Source organism: Conger conger, chromosome 12 (assembly GCF_963514075.1).
Source record: "Conger conger chromosome 12, fConCon1.1, whole genome shotgun sequence".
Classification (NCBI taxonomy): Eukaryota; Metazoa; Chordata; class Actinopteri; order Anguilliformes; family Congridae; genus Conger; species Conger conger.
This window is the reverse complement of record NC_083771.1, coordinates 31,374,373-31,395,843: the sequence shown is the minus strand read 5'-3', so window position 1 is coordinate 31,395,843 and position 21,471 is coordinate 31,374,373. Positions and strand designations below refer to the sequence as shown.

The window sequence follows — 21,471 nt, the reverse complement described above, 5'->3', positions numbered from 1 at the left end:
TATTGATATTGAACTTCAATTACCAGGCTTCTGCGCAATACTGGTTTCTGGTTAAATCTTCTTAATTGGATACAGCACTGTACAAAATTATTTTACACATTATGCACGAGAAATGTATACAGGGTCATGTTTGCACGCAAAATGCCTACCTCAGGTGGAGTGTAGATGCCATCCTTTCAAGACTAAATTCTTCAAGTGAGGCATTCAAATAATTCCATAATGAACTATATTCACTTTAAAATAAGGTTACATGAATTTTCATTAAGTAATTGTTAACTACGGAGAAGTTGATCAGCACAGCTGTGTCAATGTATGTGTATTCATTCATTCATGTTAACAACTAAATATTAGTCAATGCCAATTCATATTGAAATGGTAAAAACCTGTTTTTTTTCTGTTCGTTAATGTTTAACTAACTACGTTTATCCTTGCTAATGTAAAATATGAACTAATGCATTTGTTAGCAGTAAAATATATAAAATAATGAGAGGTTAATCTCATGCACAATTAGGCCTAATGTATTTGTATGCGTCATTAATTCATGATTAACAACTACATTTGTTGATGCCAATTCATGAACCTTATTGTAAAGTGTGACCGTTCATTCTTACTCCAGAGAAATGTATTGTCGGTTTAAGCAATAGGCTATGCTGTTTCGTTTCATTATCCATTCCTACTAAAAAAAACCTCATAGGCTCTTGCACAACAGTGTTCCACTGTTAGAAAATCCATACATTTTATGAAGTAATTTTGATTTGCAATAACGCATTTGATAGATAGACTAAGTCACATAGTGAAAACTGAATCTGTGCCTCCAAGAGCGATTGTACTGTAGGCTACTGTCTTCAGAACCCAGTCTACACTATTGTACCGTTTATCATTTTGTACTGGGGATTTCGTTATTCGCAAGAGATCGCGACTGACACTTGCATAACCTGCCCGGTCTTCATTGTTACGTTTTTATTGTTTATTTATTATAACGCGGAAGAGACCGAGTCGGCCAACAAGGCTGTTTATACTCGGAATGACGTCATACTTTGCACCTGTTTTGGAAGCGGCTCGTGTTTCCTTTAACTTTCAAAGGCGCCAAGATCTCGACAACCGGAGCTGGTGTTACCGATGGTCGTACTTACTCCTTCCCGCCACTGGAAGGAGCTGAGCGCCTGTGTACGCAGCCTGAAATAACCTCGAGACAGAACCAGACAAATTTACATTTAGACTTGCAGTTAAAATTGCAACCCACTACATGGAAAACAAATTTCAGTAATTAACGTGGCAAAACAAAATCAGTGACATAAATAAAGGACGGCGCCCTGGTTGTGGTGCAGTAAAGGGGGGAACAATCTAGTTGGGCTCAACGAAGAGCTTCTGACATTTTGCTAACCTGCGACGGAGCTGTGCTAGGATTGGTAATTTGTCAAAGACTCGTCCTTTTTATTGTATTGGGCGTTTCAGAACGAAGTAGCCTATTTCACAATCCCAATCTACAATCTAGCCAAAACGCAAAGACCTATGGGGAATATTATCCAGTTATTTTTTTATCCATATACAAGCAAGATTGTGCTTTTATTGGCAGGTTCGCAAAATATGCTGTTCAGAGCATTAGGCGATATTCTTACAAAAGCTGGAGGAGGGGGATTGCACGCTGTGTTGGATTTTTTAAATAAATATTTGTAGGCTATTGTCTGCACTCTGCTGTATTTCTGTAGCCTACTTAATACATTTCATATAATAGCCTACAATTCATGCATTTCATTCTACTTGATTTTTGACATGTTTTGAATTTTGGATTAACAATTATTTCAACAAACTATCTTGTCATATTATAGGCCTATATGACATGGTATTTGTTCCAACCGCAATTGTAATTCCAGAATTTAAAAAAGATGCTATTATTGCTTAACGTGTAGAGGGATTATTTATGTGTAGAGGGATTATTTACCCTCTTAAACCACACAGATAGCTATGCCTCATCCCACAGATGAGTTCAGAATGACATATCTGGTCAATTTTGCAGCTAGTTTCATTTAGAAGCCATCTGTCAGTACCCATAAGGTATTGCCCACTTTTTTATACCATGCCAGAGGTAGACAAAAATGTTTAGCTTTAGGTTTGTGGAGGCTATGTGAATCAAGAAGCATCCAAAGGTATTTTATGTGCAGTTTATAGATGGGAACATTAAACATCTAAGCGCTCACTAATTTATCAATGCAGTCCTGATTTTATACTTATTACAAGGCATCAATAATTTTCAGCACATTGTGGTTCCTTTAGCATACTACTGAGGGTAACAACATGAAAACTGTTTTTACTGCTTTAACGTCACATTTGAATATGGGCTATCGTCCAGTGCCAGTGCCTACAGGGGTCGCTTCGGGTATTATTTTGGGATAGGAATTAACACGTTGGGAAAGAAGCTGTCTTATGGAATGGAATACGGTTGTAAGACATATTTATTGTTTCCAATTCAGTGCGTTATGCTATCATGTACTTGACGTGTGACTGTCTGACTTCGAATGTGAAACGTCTCCGACTGTACACCCCCGATTTTTAGAAAGTCCAGTTCCGCGCTTTACAGAAAGCTCACGCATGGGAGGAAGTGGGGCTCTCACAGTTTGCCTGAGAGAATACACCGCTTCAGAAGCGATACACACCGGACACGCTAACGCGGCAAGGACCGGTCGGCAGTTTCGGACGGATAAAGAGGACGGAATAGGAAATAATCTTCGATTTATAGGATACACAAAAGAAATAAGACGAAGGAGAAAGAGTGAAAAACCAAGAAACCGCCGATGTTGTCAGCGATAAAACAGCAGTTGTGACTCCTATGAAATACAGCGGCGCCCCGAATGCGGATGCTTGGGACAAGAGGAAATTGTCTTAAGGAGGAAAAGCAACATTGCCGATTTTGGGGGGGTTACATTTGGGAAAGACATTGAAGGCGGGTACAATGATTGCTGCGCATTTAAGGGGACCGACGCTTGATTTTATAGCTAGCTAGCCACATTTGCTAGCTGGTTGAAGCCTATAGCTAGTTTCCAGTGTTGTTTGCACGGATAGAGCATAAACATGAAGTTCCGCAAGAGCTAACGTTGGCTAGTAAATTTATACTGTCCTGCTAATTTCCATCTTCTGGTGTTTCAAGCAGAAGAAAGCGAGATAAGGCATAGCTACATTAGGGTGACCACCGAGTAACGTTATCGTCATTACAGCTACCACTAGGCAGCTAGTTTGTTAGCTAGCCCGCTAGCTAATTTCCCTTTTCAGTCGTCCCCTCCCCCTCTACCACCATATGCGAAAAAAACGATAGCTAGCAGAAAACCGCAAGACAAGAGAAAATAGACGGAACTTGGTTAGCTTTTTGTCAGAAAGCTAAATTGCTCTTCTATCCAGTTATTGGTGAGAAGGAGATAATCCGATTAAATAAGAAACTGGCCAGCTAATTGGTTGCTTTCATTTTGAACTTGATTAGCCAGCTATCTGTCGTAATAGGTAGTGGTAGCTAGCTGTAGTGCTAGCGAGCTAGTCTGGGGACGGTCAGTACAACAAACCCCCTTTCCTTGTCAACCAAGAAAATGGAGAAGCGCTTGTATTTCTCTGCCGTAGTTTAGCGCTGTACACGTTACGTTTCGGTTGAGGTAACATTTTATCTGGCAGATTAGCTACATGCGATTAACGTTAAATGTAGCTAAATTACTTCAATTGGATAATCCCTAGAGCTATCAGTAGCTAGCTAACGTACTCTGCTAATGATAGCTATCGATGCCTCCTTTCTGTGCATAAGAGATCGGCGATACAGGAAGCAAAGAAAAATAACATTGTGGGATGAATTGGATTTTTTTTTTATTTTGATCAAGCTGAGTTAGTTTTCGATTTTAATTGTAAATTGTTGCTTGAGATTAAACGGTACACTTGCCGACGAATTGTTCCGATTTAACGATGTGTAGCTAGCCTAGCAGCGACAATATATTTTACTTTTATTTTAGCTAACAATTACTCATTCTGAGGGTGGTTTTGGTCTTTTGACACGATTGCGATATTGTCTGATCACATAGCGTCAACAGCCTCGATTTTGTTTTACCAAACCTGGTCCCTGGCTGTACATAAATTCAGTCTGAATCTTATTGAAGTGGTCACGTAGTTCACTATTAACATTAGTATTTTACAAATTGATGCTGTCATACCGCAGTAACGTTATACATTTTTGTAAAATGTGCCAGTGGTTGTGACAGTTGGGTCGCTATTTAGCTAGTTAATCACCAGGCTACAACCCAGAGACGGGTAATCTCAATCAGTGAAGCGTAGTGGACCTGTGGCTAGGGGGTCAGTAAAGGTAAATATTTTAACAATTGATATGCATATTGGTGGCTAGCTAGATTTAGTTAAATAACGTTATCTAACATAGCTACTACCTGTTACACAATATAAACGGTGTAGTTTATGTTATGCGGCTATCTGTGAAAACGTTTTCCCTTTGCAGAAACCAAACTAAACCCACTTCCAAACGATAGCGAGCTACATTTTCTCCCCTCCCCTTAAATTCTATATGTATATTTATCATCAGTAACAATGTCTGTTTTTGAGATATTCTAAGTATTGGACCAATACGAAGAAAACGACACCCTCAGCCAGAGGGGAAACTGATCTTCTGATCCTGACTCCCGCATCTCCTCTCCCCCTTTTGGATCCCTTTTATCCCGTGGGAATTGGATTTTGTCCGTACCGTGTTTCACTGGACATTGGTTTCTGTATCTTTCTGGACATTCCCACGGCTGGTGTTGTATCGATTCGGTCGATCAAGAGTTGAAGATGGCGGACCTCGAAGCAGTTCTCGCCGATGTCAGTTACTTGATGGCGATGGAGAAGAGTAAATCTACTCCAGCTGCCAGGGCGAGTAAGAAAATCATCCTTCCCGAACCCAGGTACTCGCCTAATTGTCGTGGTTGAATGTGTTTGTCTGTCGGTGTGTGTGATTGGGGAGAAGTAACGAGATGGACAGCTCAATGCAACCTGTCATTCTGTTACTAGGGACAACCAACGTTTGGCAGCCTGTGTGTAAAATAACAATGACACCACACAAGGCCCATTATGATTCCCTGTTACATGCATCTGTGACAAAAATGGAGCTCGTAAGATAAATATGGTGGTCAAGATAAGGTGTTTTATCGTATTTTATCATAATTGCCATTTCCTGTGTATAATCTTACCTATTGAGTTGTTGCTGACATTGAATTAAGATATTCAATCTATGTTTTAATATTGAAAATATATTTGTATTTCTGTTCTGTCAATGCACTTCACAGTATTGTCCGCTTGAATAGGCTTATCTTAGATTTCGACATGACAGATTTGTTCTGTCAGATTTGTTCAGGGTAAGACATATTCATATTATGTATTGAAGATAGGGTAGTTGGCTAACATTTGCTGTGTGTCCTCGTTCATTCTGTTACGATAATGTAATGAAAAATCCACATACGCATCCAAGACCCATTCACACTCAAACCTGAAGTCTAAAACCTGTCACGTCTAACTAGCGCTTTTCAAATTGAAAATGAAATGTCGACCTTCGTCTGCGTGTTCTAAATGGTCTTTGAAGTGAGTGTCGTAGATGGCTAATTGACTAGCTGTAGCTTCTCGCAGCGCCCAGCGCATCAAAAGTAGCAAATCCGTTAAGGTAGATTTGCATGTCCGTAGATTGTGGAATATGTGTCCTGCATTTTAGCCAACATTAGCTAGGTAGCAACAGTACACTACAGTCTCCTGCGCCAAAGATTGAAGCTAGTTATCCGCTAGGTAGATGCAGCGAAAGCTGTGCCCTTACCGTGTGGTGGCAGTGTCATTGAACTAACGTTAGCTAGTGTGCTGTGTCTCTGCTCGCCTGCCGTTATTTGTATTTTATTTTATTTTATTTTATTTTATTTTATAAAGCAGCTGTATGATGCTCCTTTGTAACGGAGGGACTCCGTATTGTGCAGCATCCAAAGGCCAGGCTTTCCCTCCGCTAAATGGTTTTCTTATTCATCGCCGTAGGGCGGCATGTCCCATAAGCCACAAGTTAAATCGACAATTTCAAAAAAAAAGAAAAGAAATGTATATATATCTTTTTTTGTATGCATTTTTGATTGTCTATTTATGGAGCAATTGATCCAGCATTATGTTACAGTTCATGTTAGTTCAGCCAGCGTCAAATGGGGCCTATAGGGGATCTGCAATTATTGGAAGCCAAAGTGCTGTGGGTGAGGATTGAATCTAGCCTTTTGTGTTTCCTGAGACCATTTGCAAGCATGCGTGGCACGTTTTATTCTTAATAACAATTATATGCGATAATGTCATAACCTATTCATGTACTTTGATTGCATGGCTAAACCTAAATTATTGTGTGGATTTCATTTTTTGCTGGCCCTTTCAAAAATGGTTTTCTGTTGGTCATTACAGATTTGTTTCATAATAATATTTTGGGAACTTTGTGACAATTTATGAATATCTGCCATTTGAATGGTAGAACTGCCTATTAAGGGGAGATGATTGTACTTTGTATTGTACTCTCAGTTCTGACATAAAGGCTGCTTGTTAAGCAACTGAGTGAATTAAGGCTGATGACCATTATAATATTCCCAACAAGAATAGCAGTTTGCATGCTTTCAAGGTCAAAATGCCCGGCCTTGGAGGGTCTGCTCTGGTCTTTGGTGTGTCCTCAACAGCTGCATTCATTTGTCTTCATTACAGATTTTGTCTTCTGTCTGTCTTGGTTTTTCCCTTTTCCTATTTTTAGAAAACTGTTAATGATCAGGATGCCAGCAATGTAGCCATATATGCATTTGCATATATGTTTGCGTGTGTGTGTCAGTGTTTTAAGTGCACACAGCCTTGCTCTTGGTTCATTTGACTGTCTTCATTGGCCAATGCTGAGGCCTCCATCTTTATTGCTTTATAGCACTGATACAAACTGCGCCCGGGTTGAAGCTTGTTATGAAGGTAACCTAAAAGTGTAACCTTTTCTGTGTGAGAAAATATTTAGACTTTAGACTCACACACACACGCACGCATGCACCGAAAACAGAATCTTTTGCTATCCTCAAGGTTTCGAATGACACGCTATCCGTAGTCATGTCATTCATGCATTTCACACCATAAAGAACATTCTCTCAGTCAGTCTGTCTGCAAACTGCCTGAAGCAGCCTGTGGAATGAAGAGCCAAGCAAAGTGGTGCATGAGGATCAGTTAGACAAGTTTTGGCAGAAAGGAATTAGAGAGTCATGCACCAAGTGAAACGTTTGTTCCCAACTGCTTTGATATCTCTGTGAAAGCTGGCCCTGTCAGTTTGCCATATTAGAAGCCATTCGAAACCTTGTTTTGTATCGTATGATGGAGTAATAAGCCAATTTGTGCATGAATGTGACACATTACAGTATGAGAAGTGGTGCATGGAATTATTGATCTAAATATCTTTAAGCCTACAAATTGTATTTCATTACTGAATTTACATTTTAGATCAGTTGTCGTGTGTGTTCCATTGTACACTTTTTCAGCAATACTGTAGACATGTTACAGAGGTTAATCTGTGTATTCACCAACGCAGCATAAAGTGAATAATGGTTTTCATTTTAATTTAAAATATTAACTAAAATCTAGCTCGTGAAACAGTGTAGCACTTGTTGTTTTCATTGCGGTAACTGTTCTTAGAAATAAATCTTGGCTGCATTGAAAGCTGTTAATTTTCATCTGGTGCTTCACTTAGCCTGATTGAGCAAGAATACATTTTGTATTCTGAATGCAATCTGATGCACGAGGCAAATTATGAGAATGCTTTAAGCGAATGAGGTCATGCAATTACCAATTAAAATATTAGGATTTAATGGAGGAATGACCGTCAGGCAGCTGATGGATAAAATATTAAACTCGTTGGACAATGTTGGTAATGATAAAAGATGATAAAAAGGGCAATGCCTATTACCCTCGCAGAGGGTGCGGGAATAAGATGTCCAGCTGGCACCCTTTGTGATTAGGGCGCTTTAGTGTGGCTGCTTTTGCTCCGAGGGGGATTACTGCTCTGCCATTCCCAGCGCTGTGGGTGTCAGTAGAGAAAGCATTACTGCCATCAGCCTCCACATCATTAGTACTGTCGTCACCGTTCAAAAATCGCACAGTACCCTCTCAGCCGCGTCAACGGTGGCTTCAGCCTGCTTTTCCCCGCTCCCGGAAGCAGTTCGGGCAGAATAAGCCCCTATCTGGTCTGACGTGGTAAAACATCGGTTTTACTTTAATGAGGATTTAATATTGTGAGAAAAAAAAACCACAAAAAAAAAAAAAACGTGATCTCCTGAATTAGCTGTAATACTATTCCACTGAGAGAGAGAGAGACATATAAATAGAAACCTTTAAAAAAAAAAAAAAAAACAATCTCTTAAAGGCGTTTTTAAAAAAAGAGACATAAATAAACAGAATCCTCTTTGTTGTGTGGTGTGGTGTTCACCAAAGCCAGTGTCGTAGAGATAGCAGTGCGCTGTCAAATTCTCGTCGAGCCGAGTTTGAACCGTCCGACAGATAGGTGCGACATTGACGGCATGACTGCAAGCCTTTGGGGTGGGTGTGGGGGGGGGGGTTCTGATATTGTTTGACATGAAGTGAGATTATTCTAATCACACAGGAGGAGGCTTGTGTGTGTCTGTGTGTGTCTGTGTGTGTGTCTGTGTGTGTGCACGAGAGAGGCTGAAGAACAGAGAAAGACAGACGCTGGCGATGAATGACGTTGGTGGGGAGGGAGGAGTGAAGTAAAGGCGATGAGCTGATAGTTGGAGGGGGAGCGGGAATGCAGAAGCAGGAAGGAGATTTTTATTTTTTTCTAAGAGTTGGAGAGACTGGATAAGGAGAAACTGGTGCTGGATAGTGAAGTGGAAAGGGGTGGAGTGAAAGGCTTGGTCTCTGGGCACTGGGGCCAGGGATTGGCTGTATGTGTGTGTGTCTGTGCACCAGTCACCCCCAGCAGAAGGTGAAAATAGTCGTACAGCAGCACAAATAAAGGCATCTGCTTCGTTTCACCAAACACCCTTGAACATGTTTGAAACATATTGCAGCGAAACCAGGCGTTGGCTATATTTAGCTACAAATAAAAGAATGCTGATGATTGTCTGCTGGGCATTTGTGCGGGAGAAAGTGTTTGTGTACCTGTTAGTTGAAACTGTTCAGTACTGATGGTAATATCCGAAGGCAACAGACTAATTTCCCCATCCACCACTTGGGCCTGTATGAAGCCAATATAATCCTTCTTTCTCGCACCTTCTGGGAACGCATGATGAATCTGAGAAACCAATGTTCATACTTCTCTCTCAAAGTGTTTGTTGTTTATGTCTTTCAGAATTGGGGGATGGCCTTTTTCATTCTTTTCACAGGGGGATTTGTTAATCTCTCGTGGGATTTGCCATGCATATCTTGTTTGGAAAGCCCTTTCGGTTTTCACAAGCATATATTTTAGCAGTATACATTTTGAGTATGTGTAGGTTACTCCATAAAAGGTAACAGTGAAGCTGTTGTTTGGGTCTGGTGACTGCTGGAGGTGAAGCAGTCCCGGGAGTTACCCCCGTGTATTTAGTCTGAGACCGGTCGCTGTTTTTCACCCGCCCGTCGGGGTGTCAGCCGGGACTGTGTACGGGGCAGGGGGTTGGTGCCACAAAAAAAACACAACGTAAGACTTGTAAGACTTGACATTTGGAGCCTGGACTGGAATGGCCGTCCGTTCTGTGGAAAGGCACGGGGGCAGAGGCAGGGCCTTTCATTTGGAGCACTGACTCGGGGGCGGTGGATGTTCACGCGCGCTGTGCCTCCCCTCTCTAATGAGGTGGATGTGCCCTGTGCTGTGGCCCAGTGTGAAGGGCAGATACCCTCGCCAAACGGGCACATGCATTCAGAAGGAAAAATAATAGATATATATAACTAATTAATAAAACTTAAATGTCATTTTTTGAATTACAACGATTAAGCATTTTACCGTGGGAATAGTAGGAGTTTGAAGCATGATAACGTTTTACTGTGTATGTAGGATTTCCTGTATGAAACAAAGAATTGTAAATTAGGTTCCACAGCAGCCCACTGTGGTAAAATAAGAGTTGTGGTAGAAAGTAGCCTGAATTTTAAGTTGTTATCATATTGGTTATAATCTTACGACTATACTGATTGATTGATATTACAGTGCAAAATAATTGGTCTTGGACAGGGCACTGGCAATACCAGAAAGTACAGTGTAGAGATGTGTTTTTTCTGTAATGTGTAATAATATGTAATTGTTTCTTCAATCACTGTTTGACACGTCTCCTTGACTCCTTGACACGTCTGTCTACTCATGAGGGGGACACGGTCTGCTCTGACTTCACTTTTGGGCCCCGTGTCCCTTTTGAGCCCGACAAAATTACAGGTGGCGAGATGATCTATGCCCAAAGGCGGGTCTTTCATCCACCGAATAAGCACATCGTTTTTTTTAAAGCCATTCAGTGAATTTAATTCCTTTGCCTCGCAACTTAACTTTCATTTCTTTAATACCAAATTCAGACTCTGTTCCGCTGTAGTCATGCGTGTCTTCTGCAGTGTGCTAGTTTTCACCACAGGAATCTCCCCCCACTCCACCCCCTTGTCACCTAACAAGGTGCCATTTCTGGTTAGCTTCTCAGCCAAGGAAGCCACCAGGAGCCTCTTAGCGCATTGCTCACGCCCGTCCAGAAATGCAACTGTGGAAGGTAGCAGAGCGCGAGCACGGCAGTGACGCCCAAAACGAAATCATTTGCCTTTCAGAGCCGTATCAAGTCACGGAAAGTGGCCATTCTGGAATTTCTTGCTGAAACCTATGAGCTGGCTGGTTAACCCAGCAGCAGGGTGGAATCCAGCAGCAGTACCTTTGCAGTGTCACATTAAATATTTATTGTTTTGATTCATTTCATTTTTTTTTGTTGTTCATTAGGCTAAGCGTAACATTAAAGCGTAGCGCTTGGTAATGCTTGGAGTAGGAAGTGTGCTCATTACTTACATTTGGTTTCCACGAATGATCTGAATAATAGATGCGATGCATTTAAAATGACCGCGGCACCCATTGTCTGCAGTAACATGTTGGCGGCTAATCGCGTCGAAACGCACTCCATTTTTTTTCAGCTGAATGTAGATAACGTAATGCGTTCAGTTTTGTGTTGAGACTGACACTAATGCAAGGAGCGTCAACTGAGCTCTGATCACGTAAAATTAAGCCGTCAGCCATCAACGAAATGTGTGGAAATCCCAGAAGGAATATGGCGCGTTTGTTGTACTCTGTGGAGAGCAAGCCTTCGATGTTTGTCCTCTGCTACTGCTGTGTTTTCAGTATTATTGCCTTCTGTTGTACCTAACTGAGTGAGAAGAAAATGCGCTCGCTCTTATGAGAGCTGAAGTGAATAGACTAAAATGGACCCGCTCAAGTCAACACATTCATTTCTCATTTTCATAACTGACAGCGTCGCACAGCCGAAATATCTGACTGTCATTTGAGACATACAGTAAATATAATCCAATACGTTTTTAATAAAGACCGTAATGCACTAAGGCATTGTCATGACATTCCCCTCCATTACAGTGGCACAATGTGAAAATTCAGGAATGGTCTCAATGAAATGAATAACTGCCAGTGTGTAATTGTTTGAACAGTTACATTAGTGCTCAATGGCATGTAATGGCTCAGCAGAAGAGCTAATATAATAGCCTAATATGAGCCAGTGGGCAGGCCTATGGGTCTTTTTAACCAAAGTGCTTATCCTAGCTAAAATGTAGCCATAGTTCACAGTAATGATGTTCATGAGAATTCTGTAGAAGTTCTGTGCCATTTCATTTATCTTTCCACTTCCTCATTTTTTTGCTGATATTTTCGGAAGCTTCTGACTCAAGTATATTTGATATTTTCCCTGGCTATTTCTGCCTCGGAGGTCAGATTTTTTTCCCCTGGCTGTAGTTTGTTATAGTTGTTTATTTTTCTCCACTGTTCTGGAGTGATGTAGCATGGGAACTGTATTCTTTGATGATGTAGCATGCGCATTGTCACTTAAGCCCAGTTGCAGTACATGCTCCATTACATTTAGGTCCAATATCTTCTCCGGAGGGATTGATAAAGAGGGTACTGTGTCATATCAGTAGCTAGCCCGTCCAATGACGTTTCAAATGATAACATGCCTTTTATTTGTGAGTTTGTTGAAATGTTGTGCTTTTGGGGAAGAGGGATTTGGACAAAAAGGCATGGCAGGCCGGTCCTGTACAAGCAGAGAGCTGGGAGCCGCAATGGTCGCCCCACCACTCACCCAAGTGCTTGTTTGCCTTGGTACTTCATGGTTATGCATGCGCTCTCACTGGTTCTGAAAGATGTACTTTCCACTTCAGCACGTCCACTGCCAGCGGGTCACCGCACCAGGCCTGTTCAGCTTAGCCACTGGAGCCGGTATTGACTTTGGAGCTAAGTGGCCCTGGAGATTAGACCAGGTGAACATTGGCTAAGCCTCCCAGCGGGGAAGCACGAAACCTCGACCAGTGAGTGAGGAGGACTTGTCACCGCTGAAAGTCTATAAACGGCTGCCCCGTTTATCTCACACGGTGAAGAATTATCTTAGCTAGGTGGTTGTAGAGCCAAGTACCAGGTAGCTGTGTAACTAAGCTTCTTAGAATGCACTTCAATCCAATTATGCTTATGTAACTGTGAAACGCCAAGCTTATCTGGAGCATTATCTCTCATTTGCACTGATTTCAGCTGTTGGCATTTCTCTCATTATCTTCCTTTATGTGGCCAGTATGCGTTTATAAATTTGACCCCATGAAACTACACTAGTGCAGGCTTCCTGGGTTTTTTTTTTTTTTTTTTTTTTTTACCACAATACACCTTGGGGGAAGCATTCACAGGTCCTGTTTCTCTGCCGGAACGGTCTATCCAAGTCCAATTTTAGCAGTGTGTTAAACCGTGAGTTAAATTTTTTTTTTTCTTTCTTCGAATACTTTTCTTGGAAAAATGACAATATTGGTCGACCTCGTTTTGAAAATGTCTCATCACCCCCCCCCCCCATATAGGCCTGGTGTGAAGCCCCCAGGTCATCCTGTGCTGAGCTAACCCCTCCCTTGACTTCTTCTAATTCTACGTTATCATTGCTATGAAGGAGAACAAGAAAAACTGTCTGGAATAATGGCACCAGGACTTGCATGTAGAAAACACTCTTAGAAATTATTTGTGGATGCTATATTATTTCAGGGTCCCCACCGTTGAACTTGGCAGTGTTTCAGGACTTGACCGAAGTTAGCATGTCAGATCTACCCATTGCGCTGCTGTTTTGGTTAATTTCAGACAGGAGGCACCATCGTGAGCGTTTAGCGCTTCAGATAGCGATTAGGGGAAAAACAGAGAAGGCCCTCTCCCTGGTGCCCTGGTTCCCTACGGGGGGGCAGGCCGGCCATTTGCACTTTTGGCCTCGGCAAGTGTTTGGCCCTGTGGGGTGGCCAGGTACCTGGGCAAAACAGCGACGTTCCCCACCGCGCCCCTCCGCACCTCCGTGGGATAGCGTTGGCCTGCTAATGAGCCCGCGGGGGGAGTGCTAATGGATTCATTCTCCCCATTGAGACACTCATTATCAAAGCCTTCTGGGGCGTCCCGCCACACGGGAATCCAGGTGGGGAGGGAGGGAGGGAGGGAGCAGGTGACGGAGGAGGGCTGGGTGGAAGAGCAGGACCGAGAAGAGAAGGTGGAGGTGGAGCTGGTGGATGAGTTTGGAGAACTGCCAGATCGGGCAGTTTCCAGCTGATGAAGTGCTGCTGTACTCTGCCGTGTGGTTTCACGTCCCTGTAGCCACGGGCAATGATAATGGTTCATTGATTGAGGGTTAATGGTTCAGATAAAAAGCAGAATAGGTGTGTGTGTTTAATGTTTGCAGTGTGCACTGTATTTGTTTTTGTGTGTAGTATGTGTGTTGTGTAGGAAGTGTTTGACTGGCCACAGTAGAATGACGTTTTATAACTAAGCTTGTTGTCTTTCTCCCTCTCGCTTAGCATTCGGAGCGTGATGCAGAAGTACCTGGAGGAGAGAGACGAGCTGACGTTCGACAAAATCTTCAACCAGAAGATCGGTGAGTCCCCTGTGCCCCTCCCCTCTGTTCCACCGAGCGGACCAAACGCCCTCGGACTGAGAACATACCCAGTCCCATTCACAACCCGGCCATCTTTTAGTTTTTTCTTTATTCGTTTCGCTCCCTTGATTGGAGGATTGAGTGGTTTTGGGTTAAAGCGTCCGGCTGCTGCCTGGAGCCGATCTCCGGGAGGAGCGTAGAAAGTTCCGGCACACGAACCCCGGTCGTTACGCACACTCAGATTCTGGGGCAGCCCGACCCTGGTGTGATTTATACAAATCACGCCACGTGGGTTCCAGAGGCCCGGTTGAGACGCAGAGCTCACCAGGCGTGAAATCGACACCGCTTCGCCTCGTCCGACGAGACTTCCCTTCCTTTGTCGTCGTCAGACGATCCTGGAATAACCCTGTAGCGTTGCGGGGCGGGGCCGGCGGGGGGCGCGGGACAGCCCGTGTTCCCGGTGCCCAGACCGCCGTCACCGTGTGTCACGGGCTCCAGGAGCGCTGCTTCTGCTGTCGCTAATGCTCTGAGGAAAATCATTGTGGCAGCCGCTAAGGACTTTAATCGATTGTTTATCTTCGGACAGCAAAAGCACGAACCGCAGTAGCATTCTGTTCTGGATCAGTGTTTCTCAACTCCAGTCCTCGGGACGCACTTGCCCAGAAGGTTTTTTTGTTGTAACCGGGAACTTCGCACGCCTGATTTAATGACTGAACCAAGCCGCTAAAAATGCCCTTGATTAGTTCGTTCAGGTGTGCGAGTTGCCGGTTACAACAAAAACTTTCTGGCAAGTGGGTCCCGGGAACTGGAGCCGAGAAACACTGTTCTAGATCAAGGAAACGGCAAGGCTCGCATGTCCTGACCTCACTCCGTTGTACGAGGGCACGGGGTCTGCTATGGCTCGACGAGCTTCCGCAATTAACTGCGCTCCGTCTCAACCAAAGGAGGTGATTGAAAACCACTCCATCTCGTGCGCAACCCCGCTTTGGAGAAAAGGGTTTTAATTGTCCTTGGCTCGGTCGCCTGACCAGAAAGAAACCGTCTACATTTGCATTCTGCCTGTGCCTGGTGCTCTGGTTTCTAAGAAAGAAAAAACAAAAATGCACTAGAAACCGAGCGTCAGGTTTATTTCCTTCATTTGCGCTGAGTCATACCGCACGTTCCCCTTTCTGAAGCTCCCGTGGCATTCTCAGAAGATCCTTAATCACTACAGCCGGTGCATGATGGGAAAGGAAAACAGGTCTCCCGGGCTTAGATCATTTTACTTACTTCTAGGTCCTTGTCCCAAATGAGACGAGGCTGCTGTAATTCGCCTCCGTGCTGGCTCTGCTAAAATTAGCATCCCGGTCGCTAGCGCGGCGCTAACCCCCGGCTCCACAGACGGTTAAATCCAACGAAGGACCCCGGAGTGCCGCGCAGGGTCGGAAGTTTTAAGAAGCTGCCCCCCCGGGAGAAGGGCCGCCGATTCCTCCGCGCCCCCCGTTTCCGAGAAATCTCATCGGGGGAGACACGGGCTCCAGATTGGGGACGCTCGGGGCAGGTGGTGACAAACTGCGTGAGCGTATCGACGGCCAAAAAGCCTCTTTACGGGCTGCAAGCAGCGGGGCCCGGAACGCACGACGTTTCCGCCGCGCGTGTAAGTGCTTTTCGTTCAGCCCGCTGCTGAGATGCGGGTTGCGACCCTAAAATGGGCGGCTGATGTCCGGCCGCAAGCTCGTTCTGACTCTGAGCTGAAAGGGAAAAGTGGTCGCAAAAACACCGTAGTGTTGTATCATCAGGATTGCGGTTCTAAATGAGAGGCCATGGGCCGAGGTTAGGGGCTAGAGGGGCGTTCCGAGAAACGCAGGCCCCTCCCAAACTCTACCAAATGACAGCGCACACTTTCTGAAGGAGCTGTGCAGCACATTCGTGACTCCTGAAATGATGTGGACGTACAGTAATTCGGCAACTGAAACACCCAAATTATTCAACACTGCACTTGCTTCCCTGCGGGTCCCACAGTAATGCATGTGAACGGAAGCCAGAGACTCTTGCTGCCACTACCCTCGTAAAACAGATCTTAATGTCAATGAGAGAAACTCTTGGTGGTAATAATAATAATAATAATAATAATAATAATAATAGTAATAGTAATAATAATAAACATGAAAAAGAATGTCACGCACTAGCAGCGATGTTTTGTGGGATGCAGTGATACCCCAGTCATCCCAGACTTGCGGCCACACCCCTGATGACAGTACCTCTAGGTGGGGTCGGAGGGCTTGGGGTGTGTGTGACTGAAACCCCGATCATCTGGGCCTCCTGTGCTCTCTCTCTCTCTCTCTCTCTCTCTCTCTCTCTCTCTCTCTCTCTCTCTCTCTCTCTCTCTCTCTCTCTCTCTCTCTCTCTCTCTCTCTCTCTCTCTCTCTCTCTCTCTCTCTCTCTCTCTCTCTCTCTCTCTCTCTCTCTCTCTCTCAGCTCCACACTCAGTGCACCTTTCTCCTCCCCTGGGCCCCCATCAGTTAGCAGCTGCCTCACACCTGCAATGCCCCAGCCGCCTGTGTTTTTATGAGCCTCTTCACATGGAGAAATTAGGCCCTGGAAGAAAGGTGGCCCCCACGGTCCTTTAGGGGCCCTTGTGAAATATCAAGGGCCCGGAGCTGGGATGAGTCATTCTGTTTTCTGTCGCTGGCCTTTTGATCCTCAGACTTTAAACACCAATGAGAAAACATCCTTTGATACCGTTTGGCTTTTCTTGTTCAGCAGTGCCACTAACATCCACTTCAGATACGGGATTCCCCACAACTTAAACCTATGTGTGTGTGCGTGTGCGTATATGCACGTGTGCTTGTTGCAGAGCCAGAATGCGTACCAGCTTGAGTACCCGTGACCATTTCAAACCACATTTGAATGCCAAATAGACTGGTTTTGCATGTAGCGGGTGAAAGTCAAAACGCCTCGCTGTCTTTCAGTCTCAGTTACACACAAACACATTTGTGTTGCGACTGAGGGCCTTCTCAGACTCCTTACAATCCAAAACTGATTTCAACACCGCTTAAAACCACAGGTGTGTTTTTCCCCATGTTGTTCATATCTGAAAATAAATCAGGTCTTTTGTTAACATGCAGAAAGAAATGCAACAAAAAAAATTTGCATCAATTCTCTGTATGTGAGCTCTCTGCCTTTTTATGTGGAAAGCTGAAAAGCAGTGGGATTCCCACATTCCTTTCGAAAAAGATATAAACATCAAAACCCGTCCCTCCGTTCTTTTGGTGCCCGTGCGCAGCAGCCAATCAAAATAACTCTCCACAAACACAGGAAGCGGAGTTGTAGGCATCCAGTTAAAGGAATGCATGTCATTGAAAAGAAATTGAAAAAATAAAAATAGGTCCAGAAATAAATTTGGACGTGGACCTTTTTTTTTTTTTCACATCAGCTGCAGGAAGAGAACCACCACATTCTTCTCCCACAGTTTCTGACTGAATCTGTCTGCAATGAGACGTGCCTGATCATTCTCATTAGAAAGGACCTGGTGCGTGTGCAGGTCACTGTTTTAACCCAACCCAACATGTGGTGGTGTGTGTACAATTTACTGTTTTAACCCAACCCTAAGACACGTGATTCTACGTTCTACTTCGCAAGGAAGACCATGATTAGCTAGTTGGTTGGCTCCCTTGTGGCAGTGCTGGGCTGTGTCCGCACCGGCCCTTTTGGGGTATTCTGGGTTGTCGGGCCTCTGTGTGACTGCAGGGTCTCGGAGCAGGGGTAGGATGGAACACCCCTGGATTTCGGGACGTTGGCCCTCTGTGTGACTGCAGGGTCTCGGAGAAGGGGTAGGATGGAACACCCCTGGATTTCGGGACGTTGGCCCTCTGTGTGACTGCAGGGTCTCGGAGAAGGGGTAGGATGGAACACCCCTGGATTTCGGGACGTTGGCCCTCTGTGTGACTGCAGGGTCTCGGAGCAGGGGTAGGATGGAACACCCCTGGATTTCGGGACGTTGGCCCTCTGTGTGACTGCAGGGTCTCAGAGAAGGGGTAGGATGGAACACCCCCGGATTTCGGGACGTTGGCCCTCTGTGTGACTGCAGGGTCTCGGGGAAGGGCTCCATGCGTTGTTAATGCACAGCTTTCTCGCACAGTACGCTGTGTGGATGGCAGCATTCAGCCCTGCTCCCTGTGCCAGCGAACACAGAGGCTGTCACAAATCACAGCGCTCTCGCGGAGATTTCTGAGGTACCCGTGACCCATATTTGAGAGAGAGAATTTTCCCTGACTGCCAAGAAGAGGTCCCCTAACGTCCTAATGCTCAGGATTATTTGAACATCATGTAGCCAATTTCCTTGCATTATATTCATTAATCAGATGTTCTTACCAAAGGCCCACTTTCCGACAGTAATGAATCAGACCTAGGTCAACTACGTAATTGTTTTGGTTTCAAATAATTTTTCTCCACTTTACCTGCGCTGGTCTGCTGTATTGGAACCTATGACATACTCTCAAAAGAGATGGTCCTCAGTTCCTGGTCCTGGTTGGCTCAGTTGCACCAGGCAAGATCAATCGAGCACAGAAAAGTATCAATCCAGGACAATTACGTATTTGTCCCCGGTCTGCAGGTTCTAAAATAGTATTTCAGTAAAATAAAGAAATAGTCTCCCCCAACTCTCCATTGGCAGCAGTTTGCTACCACAGATATGGTGCTGCTGATTGTTTGAGCAGCTTATTACGTTTGCAGAAATGAAACCGTAAGTCATACTTATGTGAGAAGAAGAAAAGACATTTCCTCATCGCTGCACAAACTCCCTCTCGGGGTTTATGGAGGGAAAGATGGAAAAGGAAAGGTTATGGAGGTCTAGCCGCAGGTTAATCTGTCATCCGGGGACAGCTTTAGCACACAGTACCTATAAACAGGCTCAAAACTTAAGAGACCTGAACATAAGTTTGGTAAGATGCGCAGAGGATCGTTCGCTCACTGTATTGTAGCTCTTGCTACGTCTCCATTTTGATCGACGCGGTTTATCAGGTTTTCATCACGATGGCGATTTGAAAATGTCACGGTGTTTTTTCTGAAGGGGCGTGTTTGTGCGATTGTTCTCCGCGCTCCGGCCGCGGAAACGTCCCGACCCGCCCGCGTCGCGTTTTCCGGCCGACGCGAGGAGCCCGAGATTTTTTTACGTTTTCAAAGGAAAGGAGAAGCGCCTCCTGCGTCTTCCTCCCCACGGGGCCGGTGTTACATCCAGCCCCCCGTGCTGTCGCTCAGGACACCAGACTCGGGGCCGCTGGCCTCTGACTGAGCGCAGCCCCGCGCGGGGTTCGTCCAGCTGTCCATGGGTGTCATTTGGCCGATGGCTTTCCGTCCCCGCCCCTTAACGCACTTCCGCCTCGCTGCGCTGGCTGGCGTCTCCCGGCGCCCGGGGAGGATCCAGCTGGATGGGAGGGAGCGGGGCCCGGGTGGTAGGGGTAGGGGTGGGGGTTGGGGTAGGGGTGGGAGCTGACAGTGTAGATTTCATCCATCAATCGACCTGTCATCCCATCACTCTGCTATTCTCCCTTTTTCACGCGGGCTGTACATAAATACACTCTCAGATTAATGAATTACCCACACAACACAGGGCTGCCTGGAATTCTCTCTCTCTCTCTCTCTCTCACACACTCTCTCTCCCCCCTCCCATCTCCTTCTCACTCTTTCTCTCTCAACTCTCTTTTCTCTGTCACTGTCGAGAGGGCTGGGATTTATAGTAGCCTGAAACTCGCTATCTGTCATTCTCCCTCCCTCCCTCCCTCCCTCTGGTTTAACTCTGCAGTGGTGTGTGTGTTTTGATGGTGTGGTGTGTGTTTTGGCTGTGCGTGGTGTGTGTTTTGGTGGTGTGTGTTTTGGTGGTGTGTGTTTTGGTGGTGTGTGTTTTGGTGGTGTGTGTTTTGGTGGTGTGTGTGTGGTGTGTGTTTTGGTGGTGTGTGTGTGGTGTGTGTTTTGGTGGTGTGTGTTTTGGTGGTGTGTGTGTGGTGTGTGTTTTGGTGGTGTGTGTGTGGTGTGTGTTTTGGTGGTGTGTGTGTGGTGTGTGTTTTGGTGGTGTGTGTGTGGTGTGTGTTTTGGTGGTGTGTGTGTGGTGTGTGTTTTGGTGGTGTGTGTTTTGGTGGTGTGTGTTTTGGTGGTGTGTGTGGTGTGTGTTTTGGGGGTGTGTGTGGTGTGTGTTTTGGGGGTGTGTGTGGTATGTGTTTTGGTGGTGTGTGTTTTGGTGGTGTGTGTGGTGTGTGTTTTGGGGGTGTGTGTGGTGTGTGTTTTGGTGGTGTGTGTGGTGTGTGTTTTGGGGGTGTGTGTGGTGTGTGTTTTGGTGGTGTGTGTGCTGCTGGTGTTGAGCTCTGCTGCTCCTGCTCCTGCTCCAGGCACACAGATGGCCTGCTCTCTTGGCGTCTGTTCCTCCCCAGTCCTCCCCAGTCCTCCCCAGTCCTCCCCAGTCCTCCCCAGTCCTCCCCAGTCCTCCCCAGTCCTCCCCAGTCCTCCCTCCATGCTGCAGTGCAGTCTCCACTGCTCCTCTCCCTGCCGCTGACGTCAGGCTCCCGCCTCAGTTTGGGAGGGGTGGGGGTGGGAAGGGGAAGTAACTAGTGTCAAGATTTGAGCGGCTAATAAAACATGGCTCCCCCTCTAGGGGTGACTCTCTCTCTCTATAGATCTCTCTCTCTTCCTCAAGTGCAGTCTGCACTAGAAGCTTGTATGCACGCACACACACACACACACACACACACGCACACGCACTCAAACCTACGCCGTCCAAACATGCACGCGAACACAAATGTTCTGACACCCTCTCGCACACACACACACACACACACACGCTCGTAGGTCTGATGTGTGCAGTATTTTAGCATTTTAATCACCGCCTGAGTGAATCGCATTGCACCCCCCCGGTGGAACAATGCTCTCACGCTGCTTAATGAAACCATAAAAAACACAAACACCGTAAAGCTGTTCCGAGACACCAGGGAAGCGCCGCCGAATAATCTCCTTCAGTCTTACCAACAGCCACGGCAGAACCTCACCGCATCACACTAACCTGCAACATATTCATGTAACGGACAACAAAACCAGGTCCCCCTGCCCCTCACGTACACACACACACACACACACACACACACACACACACACACAGAGCAACTACCTGCATAGTTGCGGTGGGCTCAGTGACCGATTTGGGCGGTTGCACTCAGGTGCTGGGCAAATGTTATTTTTATTTTTTTCTGGGCCATACCATACCATGCGGTCTACGGCACGCTTCCATTGCGGCTTGGCTAACGGGCCAGTCTCTGTCCGCGCTCTTTAGCTGATCAACAGTTTTCGTGCAGAAGCTAGCTGCCACATGTCGCAGTGCGGTGTCGGTTCTCACGCG

General features: G+C 45.5%; 1 protein-coding gene across 1 annotated transcript in view; it reads left to right on the top strand.

Moving 5' to 3' along the window:
- The first annotated feature begins 2,636 nt into the window (after window positions 1-2,636).
- The window catches only part of grk3 (G protein-coupled receptor kinase 3), a 60,811-nt gene continuing 41,976 nt past the window's right edge, over window positions 2,637-21,471 (top strand). The window contains 2 exon segments of the mRNA XM_061262622.1: window positions 2,637-4,922; window positions 14,032-14,108. Coding sequence (XP_061118606.1) covers window positions 4,810-4,922; window positions 14,032-14,108 — 190 coding nt within the window. The 5' untranslated portion in view covers window positions 2,637-4,809.